Source organism: Schistocerca serialis, chromosome 7 (assembly GCF_023864345.2).
Source record: "Schistocerca serialis cubense isolate TAMUIC-IGC-003099 chromosome 7, iqSchSeri2.2, whole genome shotgun sequence".
NCBI classification, from domain to species: domain Eukaryota; kingdom Metazoa; phylum Arthropoda; class Insecta; order Orthoptera; family Acrididae; genus Schistocerca; species Schistocerca serialis.
The window spans coordinates 417,555,576-417,576,874 of record NC_064644.1 but is presented as its reverse complement, the minus strand read 5'-3'; the positions used below and the strand labels follow the sequence as shown (position 1 = coordinate 417,576,874).

The following is a 21,299-nucleotide window of genomic DNA, read 5'->3' as shown; positions in this document are numbered from 1 at the left end:
TAGTTAGTACAGAAAAAAACTTAGAAATGTCCAGAATGTAATAATATGTAGAAATTAATTTCCAGTGTGAATGTAAAATGACTCTTTCCACATAAGTATGTTCTTTCCATGGAACATGAAACTAACCAACCATGACATTGAATGAAAATATCAACTTACTGATTTCTTTGTTCTCAAGATATGCAATGATTAGTGCAAATGTGGCAAAAATCAGTTGTTTTAGGAATTACAAATGTGTTTATTTCCAGCTTAAATTCTCATAAAAATGGTAATCTGAAAAGTTTTTTCTACTGTAGTTATTATTCCTCACTGCATGTTGCACTTACCCTTTGTGTGGTACCTCTTAATGTGCAGAACTGAACATGTTGTGTCTTTTTGAAATTGAGATCAAGACCATTCACATAAAACCACTCAATAATGCTTTTAAGAACATTTAACATTCCTTCTATTGCTGTTTGTATGTTTGGATTGATCATGATAATAGTGTCATCCACAAAAAGAACTAATTCTGCTTGTTGCGTATTAGCCATGTGGAACCCTGTAAATGATTTCTACCCAGTCAGAAGAATAGCTTGTGCTTTAGATTGGTAAAGCCTGAGGTAAAATCTTCTTGAAGGCAGAAGATTGGTACATAAGGGTTAGTATATCTCCCAGTGAATAAGTCATATTTATATCTAGGTTCCCCCCCTCTCCAGTTTCTTTGCCCCCTCTGTGCACGTGCCCTTGACAGGGGCCCATCTCACCATCCCCTAGGTTTGACCCTGCTTCTGACTCTCCAGCCTAAGCATTATCTTGTGGATTCCATCTAATATTGGTGAATGATGTATGGACAGTTGAACGGGTTCTTGTTTTCGTTGAGAATGTGGTTTTTGTTCTTAGAAGTAACGTGTTAAACTAATTTCAGGGCAAAGGCAGGGTGATAGGGGTTTAGGCCTCTCCTAGTGCATGCTGGGTTTGGGGGAACCCTTGACCCTGCCTCCTCTGCCAGCTGCTCTGACTTAGTTATTTTTATATGTGGGTAGCCTATTTTCTTCTGCAAACTATTTTACATTTTAGGAGTTTCGCTTCAATTATAGAAAGACCTTCAGTATTTCTTATCCTTGATACTAGCTGATGATCAAAGAGCTTAATCAGGTTGGGCCTTCCTCAGCTCTCTGACCTGCATACTGAACTGTTTTAATTGTTTCTCAGTGCCTCAATTTTACCAGCCCTACATAGTTTCACAATTCGGTCGCACTTCTTGACAGACATCACTAACTCCAACTGCTCTCCCCCCCCCCCCAACCCCCCCACCCCCCACCCCCCACCCGGGGGGCTCACCACTCATTGGTGGGATGGTGCTTCGCTATCAAGGGGTCCCAGCTTTTGCAGCATTTTTTTCCCTTCTGTGCTGCATGTCTATCCTCTTGCTATTCTTTTTCCCCCTCACTTGGGGAACATGTCCAGGACATTGGAAATGTTCTGCATTGTCTGTCGCTGACGTAAGAACAGTCTCACCTTTGTTTTTCACTCCCTTTTCCTTTCTTTGTTTCTCTTCCCCTCTTGTTCCTCCGCTTCGGTGTTTGAGGTTCCTCTTTTTCTTCTTCCTCCCTGTGTGCTCCTGAAGGCCAGCCCACACATCTCTGTCAGGTGATCAGGAGGTGTGATCTGAGGTGTGAACAATTACCTAAGAGGGGTGTGCCCCCTTGTGAAGGGGGCTCCCAGTTGGAAGGAGTAAGGATTTTCTTGCAATGACTCAATCATCTTCCCAATCTACGACTACGAAACGTAAACGTAATGAGTCTAATTATTCAAAGACCCTTCCCACTGCACCACAGTTCCTCGTGGTCTCACGTACTGTAGATGGTCAGTCCTTCGCCACGGTAAATCCATTTATTATTCAAAAAGGTATAGATGCAATGCCGGCCCTGTGAAATCATGTGCTCGTTTATGGGATGGCACTTTGCTTTTGGAGACTACTTCTGATTCTCAAGCACAACAATGCTTTTGGAGACTACTTCTGATTCTCAAGCACAACAACTGCCTGCTGCCTTGCTTCTCCATGGCTACCCTGTTCGTGTCGAGGCCCATAGACCTTTGAATTCATTCCGTGGTGTAATTTACACCTGGCTGCTCGACAGTCTAACTGAGGCCGAAATCCAGTCTTACCTCTCTGATCAGGTTATCATTGCCATCCATCGTGTAATGAAAAAGGTGCCCACCCGCTCTTTTTTTTGTCACCTTTGATGGAGTGGTGCTTCTGTCCAAGATCAAAGCAGGCTATGAAGTTATCACAGTTCGGCCGTATATTCCGAACCCTATACTCTACTACCAGTGTCATTGTTTCAACCACACTAGAACATCTTGTCGATAACCCAGCCAAATGTGTCACCTGTGATGAGGATGCGCACGAGGGCAATTGTCCACCTCCTCCTTCTTGCTGTATCAACTGCAATGGCTGCCATGCCACCGTATCTGGATGAGCGGGCTGTCCTAGAGATCTGGGTAAAGGAGAAAGTGCCTTAACCCAGTAGCTCGTAAGTTACTGGTTAGTTGCAAACCCTGCATTCTCCCGTCTGGCACCTATAGTTCTGTTCTTGTTACCCTTGCTCCATGAAGGACATGGCCATGCAGACGTGTGACCTCCAATTCAGCTCTGGGGTTGTGAAATCTCCCTGTGTCAAGGTAGCATCACCATCGCACAAGCCGTCAAACTCTCGCTTCAAGGGGCGAGGCCACCAGTTACACAACTGGTAGGCTGGAAAGGACAGGAGGAGTACTCCCCTGAAGACTTCCTCTGTTCCTCCAGCCAAACACCACCAGAGTCTTCATCTGACCAGAAAGGCTTGAAGAAATACACCAAAGGCAAATGGTCTTCTCCTTCACCAACTCGAAGATCCTCTTAGATGGTGTCACCACGTGATACCTTAGCCTGGATGACCTCCGTGTCGCCGGTATGCACCACCAACCATTTTTCAGTGTTGGATTCCACAGACAGACTGCACAAGCAAGCCGATGCTTCTGTGCCCTGTAGTAGCGACTCCTCACCGGCTGTCACTTGGCAGCTCCCGAGGTGACACCCCTACATCTCTTCCTCACCATGACTCTCCTCCAATGGAACGTTCACGGTCTTCAGTCCCACAAAGAGGATTTACGTCTGCTTTTAGCATTGCAGTATCCCCTTGTACTATGCCTTCTGGAAATGAAATTGTGCCTTCACGACTGCTTTGAGCTTTCACATTTCTTACCAATTTGTTTTGACCTTCCCCCTGAGGTCGGCATTCCATCTCATGGGAGCGTCATGCTACTCATACAAAATGTCAACCCATCTCCCTGACTGCCCATCTTCAAGCTGTTGAAGTTTGCCTTTTCCTTCCCCACCTGACTTTTTCCCTCTGTAGCATTTATGTCTCTCCGTTATTCGATGTCTCCAGGGCAGACTTCCTTCAGCTTCTTGGGCAGCTACCTCCCACATTTTTGCTACTCGGTGACTTTAATGTGCATCATCCCCTTTGGGGTTCTCCCAGGACCTGTCAGAGAGGTGCCCTTTTAGCTGACCTTCTTAAACAACTTTACCTCTTCTACCTTAACACTGGAGCACCCACTTTCCTTTCCGACTCCTCGCACACGTATTCCCATTTGGACCTATCCTTCTGCACTGCCCAGCTTGCCCATTGTCTTGAGTGGTCCGTTCTTTTTGACATCTACTCGAGCAACCATTTCTCATGTGCTGACTCTTACTCCATCTGCCTGCACGCCAAAATAGCAGCTTACTAGGGCTGACTGGCAGCTTTACTCCTCCCTGGCAACCTTTGAAGAACAAGATTTCCCTAGTTGTGATGGTCAGGTGCAATATCTCACAAACGTTATCTTTACTACTGCAGAACGTTCCATTCCTCGCACTTCCTCTTTACTGCGTCATGTCCCAGTCCCTTGGTGAACTGAGGCATGCTGTGATGCAATTTGCGCACAGAGATGTGCTCTCCATGTTTTTAACTGTCATCCTATGATAGCGAACTACATTCATTATAAACAGATGTGTGCAAAGTGTCATCACGTTCTTCTACACTGCAAAAAACCTAGTTGGGTTTCATTCGCTAGTTCTTTTAACAGTTCCACACCTTCATGTGTCGTGTGGGCCAACCTCCAATGGCTCTCTGGGACCAAGAACCATTCCCCAATTTCCGGCCTGACTTTAGCAGACGATGTCCTCGTGGACTCAACTGCTATCTCCAACACAATGGGCCGCCATTTTGCAGAAGTTTTGAGCTCTTCCCACTATCACCCTGCTTTCCTCCATCGGAAACAAGTGGAGGAGGCTTGGGCGATACCTCTCTCCTCTCTGAATCGTGAGTGCTACAATGCTGCCTTTACTATGAGTGAGCTAGATTTTGCTCTCAGTTCATCTCAATCCTCCGCCCCAGGGCCAGATGCCATCCACATTCAGATGTTGCAGCACCTTTCTCTTGCGGGCAAGCACTTTCTGCTTAACACATACAACCTCATCTGGCAGAGGGCACATTTCCCGGATGCTGGCGTGAAGCCACCGTCATACCCATACCTAAGCCTGGTAAGGACAAAAACCTACCTTGTAGTTACCACCCCATCTCTCTTACCAACTGCATTTGCAAGGTGATGGAACATATGATTCCTGCCCAGCTGTTATGGTGGCTCCAGTCTCACAGTTTACTGACAAATGCACAGTGTGGATTTAGAACCTGGCGTTCTGCAGTTGACAATCTCGTTACTTTGTCCATCCATGTCGTGAATGGTTTTCTGTGGAAATCTCAGACTGTGGCCATGTTTTTCAATTTGGAGAAGGCCTACGACACCTGCTGGAGAACTGGTATCGTGTGTACTCTTTACAAGTGGGGCTTCCATGGCCGCCTTCCCTGTTTCCTTTAGGCATTTTTAACAGACCGAATTTTCAAGGTGTGTGTGGGTTCTGCCTTGTCAGACACCTTTATCCAGGAAAACGGTGTGCCTCATGGTTCCGTCCTGAACTTCCTCCTCTTTGCCAATCGCAATTAACCTTATAATGGCCTGTCTCCTACCAGGCATCTCCGGCTCCCTTTCTGTTGACAATTTTGCCATCTATTGCAGTTCTCCAGGGACCTGTCTCACTGAGCGGTGTCTTCAGTGATGTCTCAATCATTTTTACCCCTGGAGCATAGATGATGGCTTTCACTTTTCCACTGACAAAAACGTCCCTATGAATTTCTGGCGACACAATTGGTTTCTCCAAACATCTTTAAATCTTGGGCCTGTTGCCCTTCCGTTCATTGAAACTACGAAATTCCTGGGGCTTGTGCTCGATAGGAAACTCTCTTGGTCCTCCTATGTGTCTTATCTGGCAGCCCGCTGTATGCAGTTCCTCAACATCCTGTGTGTCCCCAATGGTACTTCCTGGGGTGCTGATCGAACCATCCTCCTCCGTTTGTTACCGGTCCCTTGTCCATTCGAAACTCGACTATGGGTGCTTTGTTTATGCGTCTGCATGTCCATCCATCTTATGCCGTCTCAACACTATCCACTATTGTGGCATCCGTTTGGCCACGGGTGCCTTTTGCACTAGCCCAGTTGAGAGTCTGTAGGCTGAAGCTGCTGAACTACCACTGTTCTACGGCCGTGACTTTCTTCTCAGCAGGTATGCATTCTGTTTGTCTGCCATGCGTGGCCACCCATCCTATGCCTTCTCCTTTGATCCCCAGTGTGGGACGTGTCCCTCTTCTCTTCTACATCCTGGAGTCCGCTTTCGGCACTTGCTACGGCGGCTTAACTTCACACTACCTGCACCTTCCACAGTGGCTGTGAACCCTTCACCACCTTGGCTTCGTGAAGTGGCCCATGTTAACCTTTGCCTTCATTCATTTCCTAAGGACACTACTCCAGCATCGATCTATGCCTTCAGGTTCACGACCTTCACATGGAACTTCGCGATAGTACCTTTTTGTACACTGGTGGCTCTCAGACTGACTGAGGTTGAGTGTGTCTTCATCATTGGCACTCCTGTCTTTCAATATCGGCTTCTGGCACACTGCCCAGTAGTTACAGCCAAGCTCTTCGCCCTGTATCAGGCCATGGAGTACATCCGGTGACACAGCCTTCTAGATTGTGTCTTCTGCTCAGACTCACTCAGCACCCTTCAAAGTCTATGTGCGCTGTACACTGCCAATCCCTTAGTGCAGCAGGTCCAGAAAAACTGTCACTTGCTCACTCTTGGTGGAGCCAGTGTGATGTTTCTGTGTATTCATGGTCATGTCAGTCTGCCAGGAAACGAGGCTGCTAATGCTGCTGCGCAGGCTGCAGTCCTCGTACCTCAGCGTGCAAGTTCCTATATTCCCTCCTATGATTCTGTGTTGCCGTCTGCCGGGAGATGGTGTCCCTTTGGCATCGCCAATGGTCCTCGCTTCACAGAAGTAAGCTCCGTCGTATTAAGCCTCTACCAGTGGTTTGGACAGCCTCGTCTCGGCTGTCCCACCAGGAGGAGGTCATTTTAAGTAGGCTGCGTGTTGGGCTCTGCCATTTTAGCCATTGTCATTTGATACGTGGCACTACTCCACAACTCTGTACACAATGTGCCCAAGTTTTAACTGTCCACCACTTTCTGATTGACTGCCCATTTTATTACTGTTTATGCTCCCACTTGGGTTCACCGTCTGAGTTATCGGCCGTTTCAGCAGGCTGTCAACCGCATTTTACTTTTTTCTGCCAAAGCAATATGGCGAAGGCAATTTAATTTTTAGTTTTGGACCTCCATTTCTGTATGGTGTCTTTTTTTAGCCCTTTTTGCACATGCTTGTTGTTAGCTGTCTTCTATTATGTCCATTGGGACTGACATATAGCCGTTTTTTAACTCCTTTCTATCTTCGTGTTCTATAGTTTTGACTTGGGCACGTATGACCACAGTTCTTTTTTGCACCTTGAAGCAAAACAGAACCAAACCAATCCAAATGCTCTCTCTCTTCATTGAGGGTCTGATGGGCTGTTTAGTCCCTTAACCTCTCAACCAACCAACTTTCAGTACTGGAATGTAAGATACCAACACAGTTGAAAAGCTGTTGGAATCCATAAGAGTTCAAATCTTCATCACTGGTGTTCTTAGTACCATCAAACAGTTTACTTGTTCCGATGTTGTAAAATATACATGACAATAAAATATTAAAATCACTAGAAAACAGCTGTCACTGTACTGAACACCTGGGGTATATTGACACCAGAGAAATGCTGATGATGGAGCAGCCAAGATGACATATAGGGAATGTGTGATATTATGTATCACTATTCTTCTATGTAATATTTTGTTGAAGGGAGAGGCTGTGTGTCATTTATAAGGGAAATGGCTAGAATAGGATATATAAGCTTTGATTTTTGAAGCAAGTTACTACAGCAGCGTGAAACACTAATCTGTAATTGCACAGTGTTCCAGATTCAGGGAGCTACAAAAATGAAATTGTTTTGTGACATTTACTTCGTGTGCTTCTATGGTTGAACTGTACAGCATATGGTTCCTCATTGCTGTGGTAGTTTAGTATTTCTTGTTAATTTAAATTTTTCAGCCATATGTTTCATTTCATTGTAAGCTTCTTAGCTGCTTCTTCCCCCTCTTTTCAGTTATTGCATAGATGTTGTAACGGCAAAGATAAAAATCAGTGGCTGCAGAACAAAAGAAGTTAAATTTGCATTTTGTGGTACCTATTAGATTTTACATCAAATTGCCAAAACTGCTGGACTCCAGTTGATCTATAGAGCATCACATATGATATGATTGGAGCAAGGCACAGGTTGGCAGATTATAGATGGAAAGAAAATGGAGACCAATGTAGATTACATCAGTTCATGACAGAAAAACATTTGTGCGCAGATATGGGCATTGTTCAAACAAATTTTTTTCTAGTTAATTATGCAGATAAATAACTTCTTCAAATGAATTTATTTGCAAATGAATCATTCATGGACAATGAGATTATTCCTCTTTGTGAATACAAATATTTATTTATTATTCATAACTTAAAAAATGAACAGCATAAAATGCTACCGAATTTCTTTCTTTACTTTTTCTACATATTTGTGGTTAGTGTTGGTTCCCTCGCTTCAGTGCAGTTTCTGCTTGACACATAAATTACTGGTGGTTTTTACAGGAGGGAGAGTGGCTTCAGTTCCATATCACTAAGATAAAGGTCTAGGTTTTGATCCCTAATTGGTCATGCAATTTTTTCCGTTGCTTGTCACTTCACCGCTAACAATGACAAAAAAGCCAAGTGAAGCTGCACATTGTTTTGGAGTGTGTGTAGAACCATAGGTCAACCATAACTTGCGGGATAAGTTGTTTCAAAGATGGAAGAAGCATAAACACAGCCAATAGCACAATGCATAGTAAATAACTGAAGTGTTCAAAGCAACTTTCCGGTTGAGTGCAGCTTTACTTGCTTTACAGCATAGTAAATGCAATACAGAAATGCTTCATAGGCCGATGGCCTTAGCAGCTACACTACCGACATGGTGCAATTCCAGTCATTTTGCACTTTCCAGAACTTTACTGTTCCCACTGCTAACATGTGGACGTTACTGTACGTAATTAGCCAAGATGAGAATGCAGCCAACAGAAATTTCTAATCTGGAATACCTTCTCCATTGTACCAAGATTGCTAACACTATCAGATAAGAGGGTCTAGTTGACATAATTACACAGTTGATAATGTCTGTTGTTTTAGAAAATGAGTGAACAAAGTAATAACTCGGTGGTTGCTAAGGACTGACATCAACTGACTTTAAATCTAATGCCTCCTAAAATATTTGTGGAGTGCTGCTGGATGTACAAAGTCATCCGAAGATGTTTTAGGACTACCTCTGAGTAAGCTTTCCATAATTTTTTAATCTGCCATATGTCTTTGCAGTTACATAGTGCTTTGAGATTTAAAAATTTTGAAATAGAGCCTAGGTTTTTTGATATAAGTATTCATAATATCGCAGCAGCTGGCAGCTTTTGTTATTGAGGAACTAATCAAGAGAAGATTGGAAGCCTTTTTTTCTCCTTTCTATACCAACTGCAATAATTGCAGAAATGGTTTACCTATGACTCAAAATTTACTAGTCCACTTGTATTGCTGTCTATGACCAAGGCATGCTTGCAACGAACTACAGACATATAACAATCAAAGAAATGTCAAAGAAATCAGGTATGAATATCAAGTGATGTTATAACACAAAAAGAAAATTTGTTTTTAAGTTTGGAACACGATTTGGGAGGTGAAGCTAATGTGGAATCAAAACAGTTATATACTAAAAGCTAGAATGGAATTGGTGATTTCTCAATGTTTCATGAAGAAAATCATGATCTGAAAGTCTTATATTATCATCCTGAAATAAAGATGATTTAAGAAGAAATTACACCGCTATACTTTTTGTCACAATGACAAATCCTCGAAAATCAAATAAACTTTCTGATGAGTTTTTCTGAAAACTAATTTTAAAGCAACAAAAAGTTTATTTGTTTAACAAATGACCAAAAATTAGAGCAAAAAATGTGTTTGGATTTCAGGTTTATCTATTATTCGAAACACTTTTGATTCACACTTTTTATTCATTGATGATGAATAAATGTTTTTATTCATGTTAGTGTACTGTTCTTACTCATGACTAATAAATAATAATTTTTCAAACAGTGGAAGCTAGAGGTTGGAATATCAACAATATTACATTGCTATTCACTGTAAAGATGATCCATTGAGTTGCAGACAGGCACAATGAAAAGATTATTACACATTAATAGCTTTCGGTATATTGATAATTTTTACTTATGGACTGTCTCTCAGCAGCTGAATAAAGCACAATTTTAGTGCCATACTCATTTCACCTTTATTTTCTGCAAGGCATCATAAGTGGCAGGTTGTGTGGACAATTTCCTACATATTACGCTCCTGTTGCATTTTTGGTGTTGTTGTTCTTATAAATGCCAGTTTGCAGTTTTTTTTCACACATTTCACACCACTATGAACTGAACACTTGTTTCGATGCAATGTTTTGGTTTCTGTTGCTGACTGACAGCTAAGCTTAGTGGAAAGAAAAGTCGTTATTGTGGTATGCTGTCCCCCCTCACCATTTATTTCTATTTATTTATCAGGAGCTTCTTGACACCATCTTCCTCCTCACACAGGAATTATCAGGGAATTTGTTTTTTCTCTGTTTGAGTAGCCACTCTGAAAGCATAGATGTTCATGCTGCTGTGTCCAGGGAAGCCACAGTGATGATTGCTTCGCTGGCAGTTCATGGTTCTCTAGACATCATTCCCCGGTCTTGATGCTCTAAGAGTCCATTTCCTGACTCTAGTTTAAGGGACATTTAATGCCAAGCTCTCAATTGTGATCTCCTTGCTACATCCACTGCATATTGGGGACATACACTTACATGTAAGCTGGTGAAATGCGTGACATGCTACATCCTGTGCAAATAATATACCACTTTCTTGTGCATATTGCAGTCCACAACATACCCTTTGTATTTATTCATTATTATCAACATGACATGAGGAAACACTGATACCTGCAGTGTGCATTCCACTGTAGTAATAGTATTGATTACATACATTTTTGTTAGGAGTTTTCTCATTGGAAGGTTCAGTTCGCGCGCACGCGTGTGTGGGTGGGGGTTCAGAGAATTAGCTTTTCATAGCTTGGCGTCAAACTAAAAAGTTTATAATCTGGATATAATTTAATTTTCCTGGATTTAACTAGAAATGTCATGTTTTTTTCATAACTAAGTAGCTCTATAAACTAATTTTAACTGTCTGAAAAGAAAGTATATCATAGCCATTGTCTTGTATTTTTGTTTCTTTGTTAAAGTGAAAGTGAGGTTTTGAAATACATTGTCTTGTTCATGTGTTCTAGGATTCTGTTCAGCAGACCCAAGATGGAGATACTAACATGATGTGTTAACACTGTTGAGAGAAACTTGTAAAAAGACTGTTCATTGTAATTTGGACTTTGGTGTACATAAGAATAGTGAGTGAAGTTGGTACTTCTGTGATTTAGTGTGCTGTATAAGGACCAATTGTACTTTTACTCCCTTATTATAGGTGCAGGATATGTGGTACTTATTTCAGTTCACTCTGTTTCACTCCTCCTCTTAGTGATTTAACAGTCTTTCTGATACTTGTTTGTACAGGTGCTGAGCATTTTCTAGAAATTTTTTGATCAGAATTTGAAAATTGTCTACATAAAAACAATTTTTCTTAATTTTTTGTGTTTTAAAGTGCAGATCAGTTGAGATATTTTGCATTACTCTTACGTAGTTATTGGAGGTTCTGACACAACCTATGTCATCTTTGTGAGACTTTTTTTACTCTTAATTTGCTTCATAGTTTCCCTATTTTGTATTTATATTTTTCTTGTGACTCATAAAGACTGTGAAATACTACCAATGCAGTCTACACATCATCTTTAAAGCACACTACTCATCTTTGGACTGTTCCTGCAGTCTTCATTCAGATTTTAAATTATGCATTTCATTTCAGTGTCAGTATTGATATGAAAGATATTTGTAAATGCCATTTACTTCACATTTTAAAGAGAACAAGTACTTGACTTTTGGCTTCCAATTTCTGCTTTGTATTTGTCTGCAGAATATTTCTCAACTTCGTTCAGCGCTGCACCGACTGATCAAATTGAGCATTTACTAAGAGTAGCATTGTCTTGCACATGGAGTAGATGTTTGCTTAATTTCATAAATGAACTGCAGTGACAATTTTCTCTGATAAGAGAAAAGGCTGAATCAGATACCTTACCTTTGGATACTTAAAGGCCTGCCTGTCTTGTATTTTGTAGGTTGCATGACAAAGTCAAAGTTGAAACTTATTGTAGGGGTATGAGTAGATTTTTAACACGTTCTTGGACTAGCCTGTAATATGTGATTAGTGTTGAGTTTTTATTGCTATGATCTGATGTTTAAACCTCTCCCAGTTGTAAAAATCCTGAAAGAAAGTTATTGTTACACAAGAAAAAAAAAACTCAGAACTTTAGCATTAAAAAGTTAATTTTGGATGAGGATGAGATTTATGCTGTAACAGAGGAAATAAAGAAACTTGATGCTGGATGAAACAGAGGTAGCATATGTTTCAAACTGTTTGATTACATCTTTGACTCTTCATGTCCTCTTCTTGGAGTAATGATACATAATGTCTTAGAAGGTTTAAAATTTTTAATTTTTGCCATTATTGGTCTTTCAAATTCATCAGTGAGCACCTAACATTTTTCTGAATTGATTAATCCATTGGACAGCATTTAAATGAAATAATAGTTAATAAATTGTAGGTGCTGTATTCTGTTTGATGTAGTCTCTGTCAAATCTGCAAGCTGTGTTATGAATTGTAACTGCTATTTGGACCTGTATACATGTTAATTGTAGAATGAGTGTCACAGTAGAAAAAGTCAGATTTTTTGGCTGTTTGCAATGGCACACAAAACAGCAAGTCCTGGTCTTTTGCCACAAAAACAATACTAGTAAAGATTTTATGATTTTGTTAAGTTGTGAGTGAAATGGATGCTATATCTTCAGGTGAGAAAATGTAAAATTTAAGATGTAAGTATGAGTGATTTTTGATAAACTACATTTCTTCCTTTCTTATTTGATAATTAGTACAAATTGAAATATTTTGGGGAAAAAAAACATAAGCTTTCCAATATCAGTTAGTGAGTAGCTGTCCTGAAACATAAATGACTCCTTGCAGTAAATATTTAAAGTATTTTACAGTAGTATGGTGTTCAATACTGTTCTTAATAAGAAAAACGATCTACATTTACATATACTAAACATGATTATATTGTATAAGTGTTGTGTAAGACTATAGTCAACATTCAATATATCTTATATTTTCTGCTGTTAATCTACTACATAGTTGCATGCGCATCACAACTTGAATATGAAAACCAATTTGTCATCACACTTTTATTGTTTCAAGAACTTTTGCTTTCACATATATATTCCTTTCATTTTCCATCCAAGAGATGTCACTTGATTTATTGATCCCATTTAAGGAAATCCACATACACAGTTTCAGTAATCTGAAAAGGCAGTAAGTTTTAAGCATCCAGTGGAGATGGAAAGCAGTTAGTCAAATGCTAATAAGTACCTGTGGTTATTCATATACAGTTCAATACATTCTATGTAATGTATGTTAAAATAAGTTGGGTTTGATGTTATGCAACAAGTAATTCTTATGGGTTCCTGATTTTGTGTTGTTTTTATCTTCAGTAGTAATAAACTGATCAGTGAGGCCATTCACTAGCTGTCTCAGTGGATAGATTTGTTTGAGTTTTATGAATAATTTTTAATAGCCTTAACTGGAACTGTACTGACTGTTGCTGTTAACTAATCAGTGAGGTGTTTTTGTACAATGTCATGAAAGTTCTGTATTTTTTTTTTTTTTTTTTTTGTCATTATGAACATAATTCAAAATCTGTGATTGTCCGTGTTTTTTGAGTACTGATATGTGTACGAGTAAGATGGTTTGTTTTCAGTGCAACAATAAAGGGTTTTGATTATGTAATGCATATTAAAATAATTTTTCATAAAACATCATGTCCTCAATTTTTTTTATTTGTAAAGAAGCACTGCTGACAGTACTTGTTTGTTCACACTTTTTCTCCCAGTGGAAAGCAGAGTAAACTGGTATTGAAATACCTGCATTTCGAAACTTGCTGATAATCTAGTATACATAAGAGCAATGAATTATGTTTTCTACACATTTTCAAACTGATGAAATCAGAAGTTACCCATTTCAATGCCCATAGGTTGACATTATTGAAAAACTATTTACTGCAGCTGAGAGACACTGATCAGTAACTCGTTAGTGAATGTCATTGATAGTACTACATTACTCTGCTGTGACATACAGTGAAATTTTTCTAGTTTCTACAGCTACGTCTGTTCTCTGCAAACCACTATGCAGTACATGGCACAGGATATGTCCCATTATACTTGTTATCAGCAGTTCTTACCATTCCACTCACATATAGAGTGCAGGAAGAATGATTGTTTAAATGTCTCTGTGCATGCTGTAATTAATTTTATCTTGTCCTCACGAACCCGATGGGAACAATACATAGGAGGTTGCAGTACATTCCTCCAGTAATCATTTAAAGTGGGTTTTTGAAACTTTGTAAGTAGCCATTCTCAAGGTAGTTTGCGTATGCCGCAAAGTGTTTGTCTGTTCAGTTTCTTCAGCATCTCTATAACACTCTCTCATGGGTCAAACAAATGAAATCAAACCATTCATGCTGCTCTTCTTTCAATACGTTCAATATTGCATGCTGTTCCCATTTCGTTCGGGTCCCACACACTAGAGCTATATTCTAGAATGGGTCACATGAGCGATTTGTAAACAATTTCCTTTGCTGGCTGATTGCAGTTCCCCAGTATTCTACCAATAAACTGGAGTCTACCATCTGATTTACCCACAACTGAGTCTTTGTGATCATTCCATTTCATATCCCTACAAAGTGCTACACCCAGATATTTATATGGGTCAACTGATTCCAGCTGTGACTGGTAGATATTAGATGAGGATACTATGTTCTTTTTGTTTTGTGAAATGCGTAATTTAACATTTCTGATCTTTTAGAACAAGTTGCCAATCTCTGCACCACTTTGAAATCTTATCAAGATCTGAGTATTTGTGCTGCTTGTTTCGGATATTACTTCATTATAGATAACTGCATCACCTGCAAAAAGTCTGAGACTCCTATTAATTTTTTCCACATGGTCACTAATATAAACATGAATAGCAAGGTTCCAACACACTTGCCTGGGGGGCACACCCGGAGTTACTTCTATATCTGTCATTGACTCTCTGTCCAAGATAACTTTGAGTCCTCCCTGCAAAAAAATCGTCAATCCGTCAAAAATTTTGCTTGATGCTTGATACCCCATACAATCATTCTTTTGATAATAAGCATATGCTTTTTGGAAATCTTGAAATACTACATCTACGTGACTGCCTTGTTCCAAGGCTTTTGTATATCGTGTGAGAAAAGTGCGAATTGGGTTTCGCACAGTTAATGTCTTTGGCATCCATGCTGGATTGCTTTTTTTTTAATTTTGTCTTTTTTATTGGCTTTCAGTATGTGCCCATTCAGCCATCTCAGCAGTAAGATGATGATATGACAGTATGTTTCAACAATTCGTAATATTCATGAGGACCAAGCCATTCCCTGGTACAAAATTATATAGGCTTAGAATTGTCTTGTGATGCCATGCAAGTGATTTTTGTGTTAGTTACAAGGATATAAAGGTAAGGGTAACTTAACACCCAGTCCCTGAGTGGAGAAAATCTGAACCTCCAATTGATCCAAGAATCAAACCGGTCCCCCTACAGTTAACAACCTGCTGCAATGACCCCACAGCTACCAAGGCAGACTGCTGATTGGCATTTAGAAAGTCATTCTGTTCAAGATTCCTCATTACGATTAAGTTCAGAATATTGTATCCTGTTTTTGATACAAACACAGGTGACTGTACTCATCACCACTCTCAACACTATGATAGAACAAGAAGAAAACTGATAATGATTAGTGACAAGAAGACACCTATTTATTGACAAACTCAACTTTGTACAAATCGGCTCAGGCAGCAGACTCTGAAATTCAGCCACTATTCCAGAAGCTAAGGCTGGATAGTAAATAGTTCCTGTCCCATTAGAATGTTCACTGAGGATGGGCTGTTGTGGAGTCGCTGGAAGCAGATGATGGGGCGCAAAGTACACAAGTAGAAAGCGGTTCTCTCAGTAGTCAAGCTGACTTGGAATTGCCCACTCTGCAGTGGCGCTGACACATATCACTTCTCTGGCGGCATCACTGCTGCGACATTCTGGTGCAGCAATTGCTGGGCTATATGCCATCTCTGGAGAGGGTTGTCGACTTATCAATACCTATGGTGCTGCCTGTTGGTACTTATGACACTACCCTCCCCCTCTAAATCTCCTAACCATGGTTGCATATGGTTTTGGTGCGAACTGCTGATGAGGGTAGTCTGGGTGCAGGTGCGGGCACATATCTTAATCTAGTGCTGGAGCCTCGAATGCTAGAGAACCCCCTCAGACAGGAAGGCGGCAGGGCACAGAGGCATCGCCCATGGCGACATCCGCTGCTGTGATGATGGCATCAGGGATGAGGGCGTGTCCACCTCCATGAGAAGTGCTTCAGGCTGAGATGCCACCAGGTTCGTAGCAGATGGCTGTGAACCTAACTCCTGGCTGCGAGCTGAATCTGTAAAACAAAATGCAGTGCCAGGACCACCGAGTCTCAGAGGGCGAAGCTGGTTCTGGTTATTTCGAGCAGTGACCCTGTAGGAGAAGAAACCAAGAACATGTTGCGTCCAAGGACACGCAAAATGGTTCCCTGTTGCCATCACTGTCCAAGCCCGAAGGTCCTGAAGAGTAGTATGTACAGTATCTGAAAATGGAATATTTGTACTGATTGGTAATCCTTGTTGCTGGGTGCAGCAGATGAAACAGTGTGCAATGCCAGCAGCCATACAGAGTTCGGCCAGGAGTGGTTCAGCTTGAGGCATTGCATGGTAGGTGGACAGGAACGGTTGCAAGGCCTTCTCCCATGATAGTCCAAGGAATCGACTCATCTCTACTTTGAATGTTTGCACGAAACGTTCAACTTCACCATTTGACTGTGGGTGGAATGATGCTGTGGTCACACGTTCAATACTGTTGGCTGTGCAAAATGGTTCGTATTTCTGTGAGGTGAACTGTGGTCTTTAGCAGACACCAACACTTCCGGCGAGCCCTCGAAGCAAAAAATTTAAGTGCATGTTCTGATAGCACTGGCGGACATCAGTGTTCATTGGAACCACAAACGGAAAATGACTGAAGGCACCCACTACAATTAAGCCATAGTATGTTCCAGAAAAATTAATGTGGATACATTTCCACAGACTGCTGTTGTGTGGCCAGTCAGAAAAGTGTTGAGATGGAACCGCCTGTTGCAAGCGGTGCAGCGTGATGTCGTGCTCAATCTGAGCATCCATTCCTAGCCAAGAAGAATGACGTCAAGCTAGCTGCTTTGTCCTCACAATACCCCAGTGTCTGTGATGCAACAACCTTAAAACATCCTGCTGAAGGATGGATGGGATGACGCCCCAGGCCTGGTTATTCTCAGTGTGTAACAGTTCCATAGTTGTAGTTCAACAGCGAGAAAGCCAATTTTTGCACTGTGTGTGGCTGAATAGGCTTGGGTGGATGGAAGAGTGAAGTGAGTGGCTTATGATCCGTACTAAGTAGAACTTCCTTTCATAGAGGTAATGATGAAACTTGGTTAAACCATAAATGATTGCCAGTGCTTCTTATTCACTCTGACTGTAATATGCCATAATCTTTGTCAGAAGTATGGAGGCAAATGCTGTTGATCTGACACAATGCAACAGAACATCGCCTAAGTGTCAACTGCTAACAACACTGGTTTAGCTGGATCAAAATATAGGGGGCAAGTGTTACTATGTACCGCCCATTTCAATTGATCAGAAGCTGACAGACACCCAGTGGTCTGTGCAAACAGAATATCCTTAAGCCATAACTTGTGAAATGGAGCTGCAATCTGAGAAGCATGAGGAATGAATTTGCAGTTGTAGTTCAGTTTGCGTAACATTACTCGCAGTTCCGTCAGATTTTTGGGAGACAGCAAGTCTCTGATGGTTTGAAAATGAGTCTGGTGGGGTGAATGACCTGCACATTAATGACATGCCCCAGATATTCTATTTTCATCTGGAAAAAAGAGCATTTGTCTTTGGGACACTTGAGGCCTGCCAATAACAGTTCTTGAAAAAGGCTCTCAAGAGTGATTAGATGTTCTCCTACAGAAGGTCCAGAGGCAACAATGTTATCCAGAAAATTTGAGCAAGAAGGCACCCTGGCAGTCACTTGTTCTAAAAAGGATAGAAAGGTACTGAGGCACTAACGAAGGGCAAGAGCTGAAATTCAAAAAACCTGAAATGAAAAAATTTCTTTGAGTAGTCATCCAAAGGCAATTGGAGGTAAGCATCTGCCAAGTGTATTTTGGAAAAATAATGACCCTCACTGAATCTGTCCATCAGTTGTTTGGGTGGGGCAAAGGGTATGTGTCAATCACTGACTAATAAGAGTTCACAGTCGACTTAAAATCAACACCCAATCAAAGACATCCTGAAGGTTTGTGAAGGATGACAAATGGGGAACACCACAGACTTGCACTGATTGGCTTGATGACTCCATCAGCTTGCCATTGCTGTAATTGTTAGCGACCTGTTTCCTAATGGCAGTGGGCACTTTCCTAGCTCAAGAAAACTTTGGTTGTGCATTATCTTTGAGAGAAATATGAGCAAAAAACTTGTTCACACAAGTGAGATAATCACTAAAAACTTCTCTAAATTTGTCACACAGAGCGTGAAACTTGTCTGTAGGCACAACCGTTGAAATTTGCAACACTGATTTGTGTACTGACAGTCTGAAAATGTCAAAAGAATCTAAGCCAAAAATATTCTACAAAGATTTGGCAGAAATTACTGTGAATACAGCTGTCTTCGTTACATCTTGAAAAGTAGCTGGCATACTGAAAGTTCCTGCAACTGGAATTTCCTGTTCATTATAAGCTGACAACACATGAGTAACTGGACTCAGTATTGGTGAACTTGATCATTCATAAGTAAGATTTTTTAGAAGTGTAACTGATGCACCTGTGTCCAGTTGCAATTTGACATCTTTCTTAGTTACTGTTAAAGTAACACCTTGTCCCAACTACGCTCCACATCTAAGATAGAATTAACACTTCCCACCTGTTGTTGTGAGTCACTGTAATGCATGAGAGGTGAAGTGGGTAAAGATTTAGTGGTGGACCTGTGTTTGTATTGGCATGACTTATTGGCATATGAAAATCACCTGACAAGTGTTTGCTAAGTTTTGTGCTTGGCCGACAACAGCCATCGGTTGCACTATTCTGTGGCTGGTTGTGCCACGATAACATTATTGATGTGAACTGATCTAGTGGCAAGTTGCTTGGGAATTTGCAGTCCACGCAGCTTTTTCATGCACACTGACTGAAAATGACCCTTTATGTTGCAAAAATAACAAATAGCGTCGTGATTTGGGCACTGAGCACACCTATGGTGACTAAAGCTTTTTGGGCAGGACGTTACTACGTGTTCCTGTATACTGGTGTTGTGCTGGCACAGTATGACATTGTTTGCCTCTACACATGACACCACAATTGTCATATGGGTCAGGCAGGCATGGGACTGTTTACATTCTACAGCACCACTAAGGCGGTCACCATGAAATTTGTTAATATTTGACATTTGCATCTATCACTTAACTAAATCATAAGTGTTCTGAACCTCAATTAACTGTAACACTGTATTTAAAGGAGGTCAGGCTGTTTCAAAATACCAGCACAAATTCTGTTGTCACAAATATTTTGAGTTGTAGTGTCACACAGCATAACATCACTGTATCATTGTCCACGACAACACAAAAATTTGCAATGTTTAATTAAACCTTGTAATTCATTGATCCATTGTCTACGAGTTTGACCCGGTGGCCGCTGAAGACAGAAAAACTCGAACCTTGCAGCAACCACGAGTGTTCATTCATCAAAGTAAGTGGTTAACTTGCTAACTAAAGTTTCAAATTCAAAGTGTTCTGGTTATTTGTCAGGAAACAATTTCACTATGGGCCTGTAAACATCCATGCCCACCACAGAAAGAAAAAAATGCTTTGCTCTTCGCACCTTGCAATTGGTGTGCCTTAATATGGTTGATCAATTGAGCTAAGTATTCCAACCAGTCCTCATACTGTTTGTTGAAACTACAGAATGGTAGATGGCTCATGGAGGCTGAGGCTGCTTGTACATTCTGTTGCTTTTGTGTTACAAGGGTGAGTGGATGGGCAAAACAAAACCTATTCCCTCCTCGTCGTCAGCAATTGTATGTACAACCACAGAATGAGATTTTACCCATCACCATCCTCAACTATTTATGATGCATGGAAGGAAACACTATGAAAGGAGAACATTGAAACAATGATAATGATTAATGACAAGAACACGCACATTTATTGATGAATACTCAACTTTGTACAAATCGGCTCAGGCAGCAGATCCCTTAGTTCAACTACTATTCCAGAAACTAAGGCTGGATAAACAGTTCTTGTTCCACTAGAAGCTCACTGAAGACAGGTTGGTGTACACTTGCTAGAAGCAGATGATGTGGTGCGAAGTACACTAGTAGAAGGCAGTCTTTTTAGTAGTCGAGCTGACTTGGAACTGTCCATTCTGGTGTTGTGCCGGCACAATCCCTTCTCTAGAGGCACCGCCATGCCGACTACCAACGCCTGTGGTGCTGCCTGGTGGTGCATGCTGTGCTTAAGACAACACACAGAGTATGTTATAGGATTATATAACAAGTAGGTTTCAAGAATATTGGATGGTAGTTGTGTGCATCACTTCTGCTACTCTTCTTTTAGATGGATGTGACCCGTCCTTACTTCCAATTAATGGGCATGGTTTTTTGTTTGAGGGAATGTTGATTATAGTTAAAAGTGAAGATTTAATTTGTTTTTAAATGACAAAGTATCAAAAGGCTATAGTTTGGTAGCTCTAGTAGTAATAGCATGTTGACAAACAACTAAAGGTTACCAAGTCGCAAGTGATTTGGCTGCGAGCACCAACTACAAAGTAACTCGTACGAAACAGGTTTGTACATAAAACTGAGTATGAAAACAATTGTTGCAAATACTAAAATTCTACATGTTACGATCACTGGATACATGTATAGTAAATCTGTTGGGTATGATTGACCAGAATTTCACTTTCACATTGAGAACAAAATAACCTAAAAAAATATAAAAACGAAATAGTTTCAGGCTCAAAAGATGTAAATTGTTCTGCAAGTGGTAATTTAAAAAATTGAGTTTATTTATTGGTGATATAGATCCTGAAGCTTTCTTCAGCTCAGACCCGCTGACTAATGTTCACAGATTGGACAATAGCAGCCCGAGTCATAACATTTCCTCTGCTGAGTGTAACTCTGCTAGCCTTGGTTGATTACGATTCGTGTCAGCAGCAGGTATGACCTCTACATTAAAGAAATCTGTCTTCTGTTTCAGTACACTTCTTGCCTGGAATGTAATTAGTGCTGTTTGTGGTACTGAAATTGTCTACAAGTAATGTTATGTTTTGAAGTTGATCACTGAACTGCAATGAATTGTCTTGAGAAGTGAAGATACTTTAAATAACAGCTGAAATATATTCCTGCTCATAATAGACAGCCAGCATTGGCAAAAGGACTTG

At 40.8% G+C, this 21,299-nt stretch overlaps 1 protein-coding gene across 1 annotated transcript in view; it reads left to right on the top strand.

Moving 5' to 3' along the window:
• LOC126412499 (protein ILRUN) overlaps positions 1-13,549 on the top strand; it is a 42,921-nt gene extending 29,372 nt beyond the window's left edge. Inside the window, exon 5 of the mRNA XM_050082120.1 lies at positions 10,866-13,549. Within this exon, the coding sequence (XP_049938077.1) occupies positions 10,866-10,913 (48 nt within the window). The 3' untranslated portion in view covers positions 10,914-13,549. The remainder of the gene's footprint in view (positions 1-10,865) is intronic.
• The last annotated feature ends 7,750 nt before the right edge of the window (positions 13,550-21,299 follow it).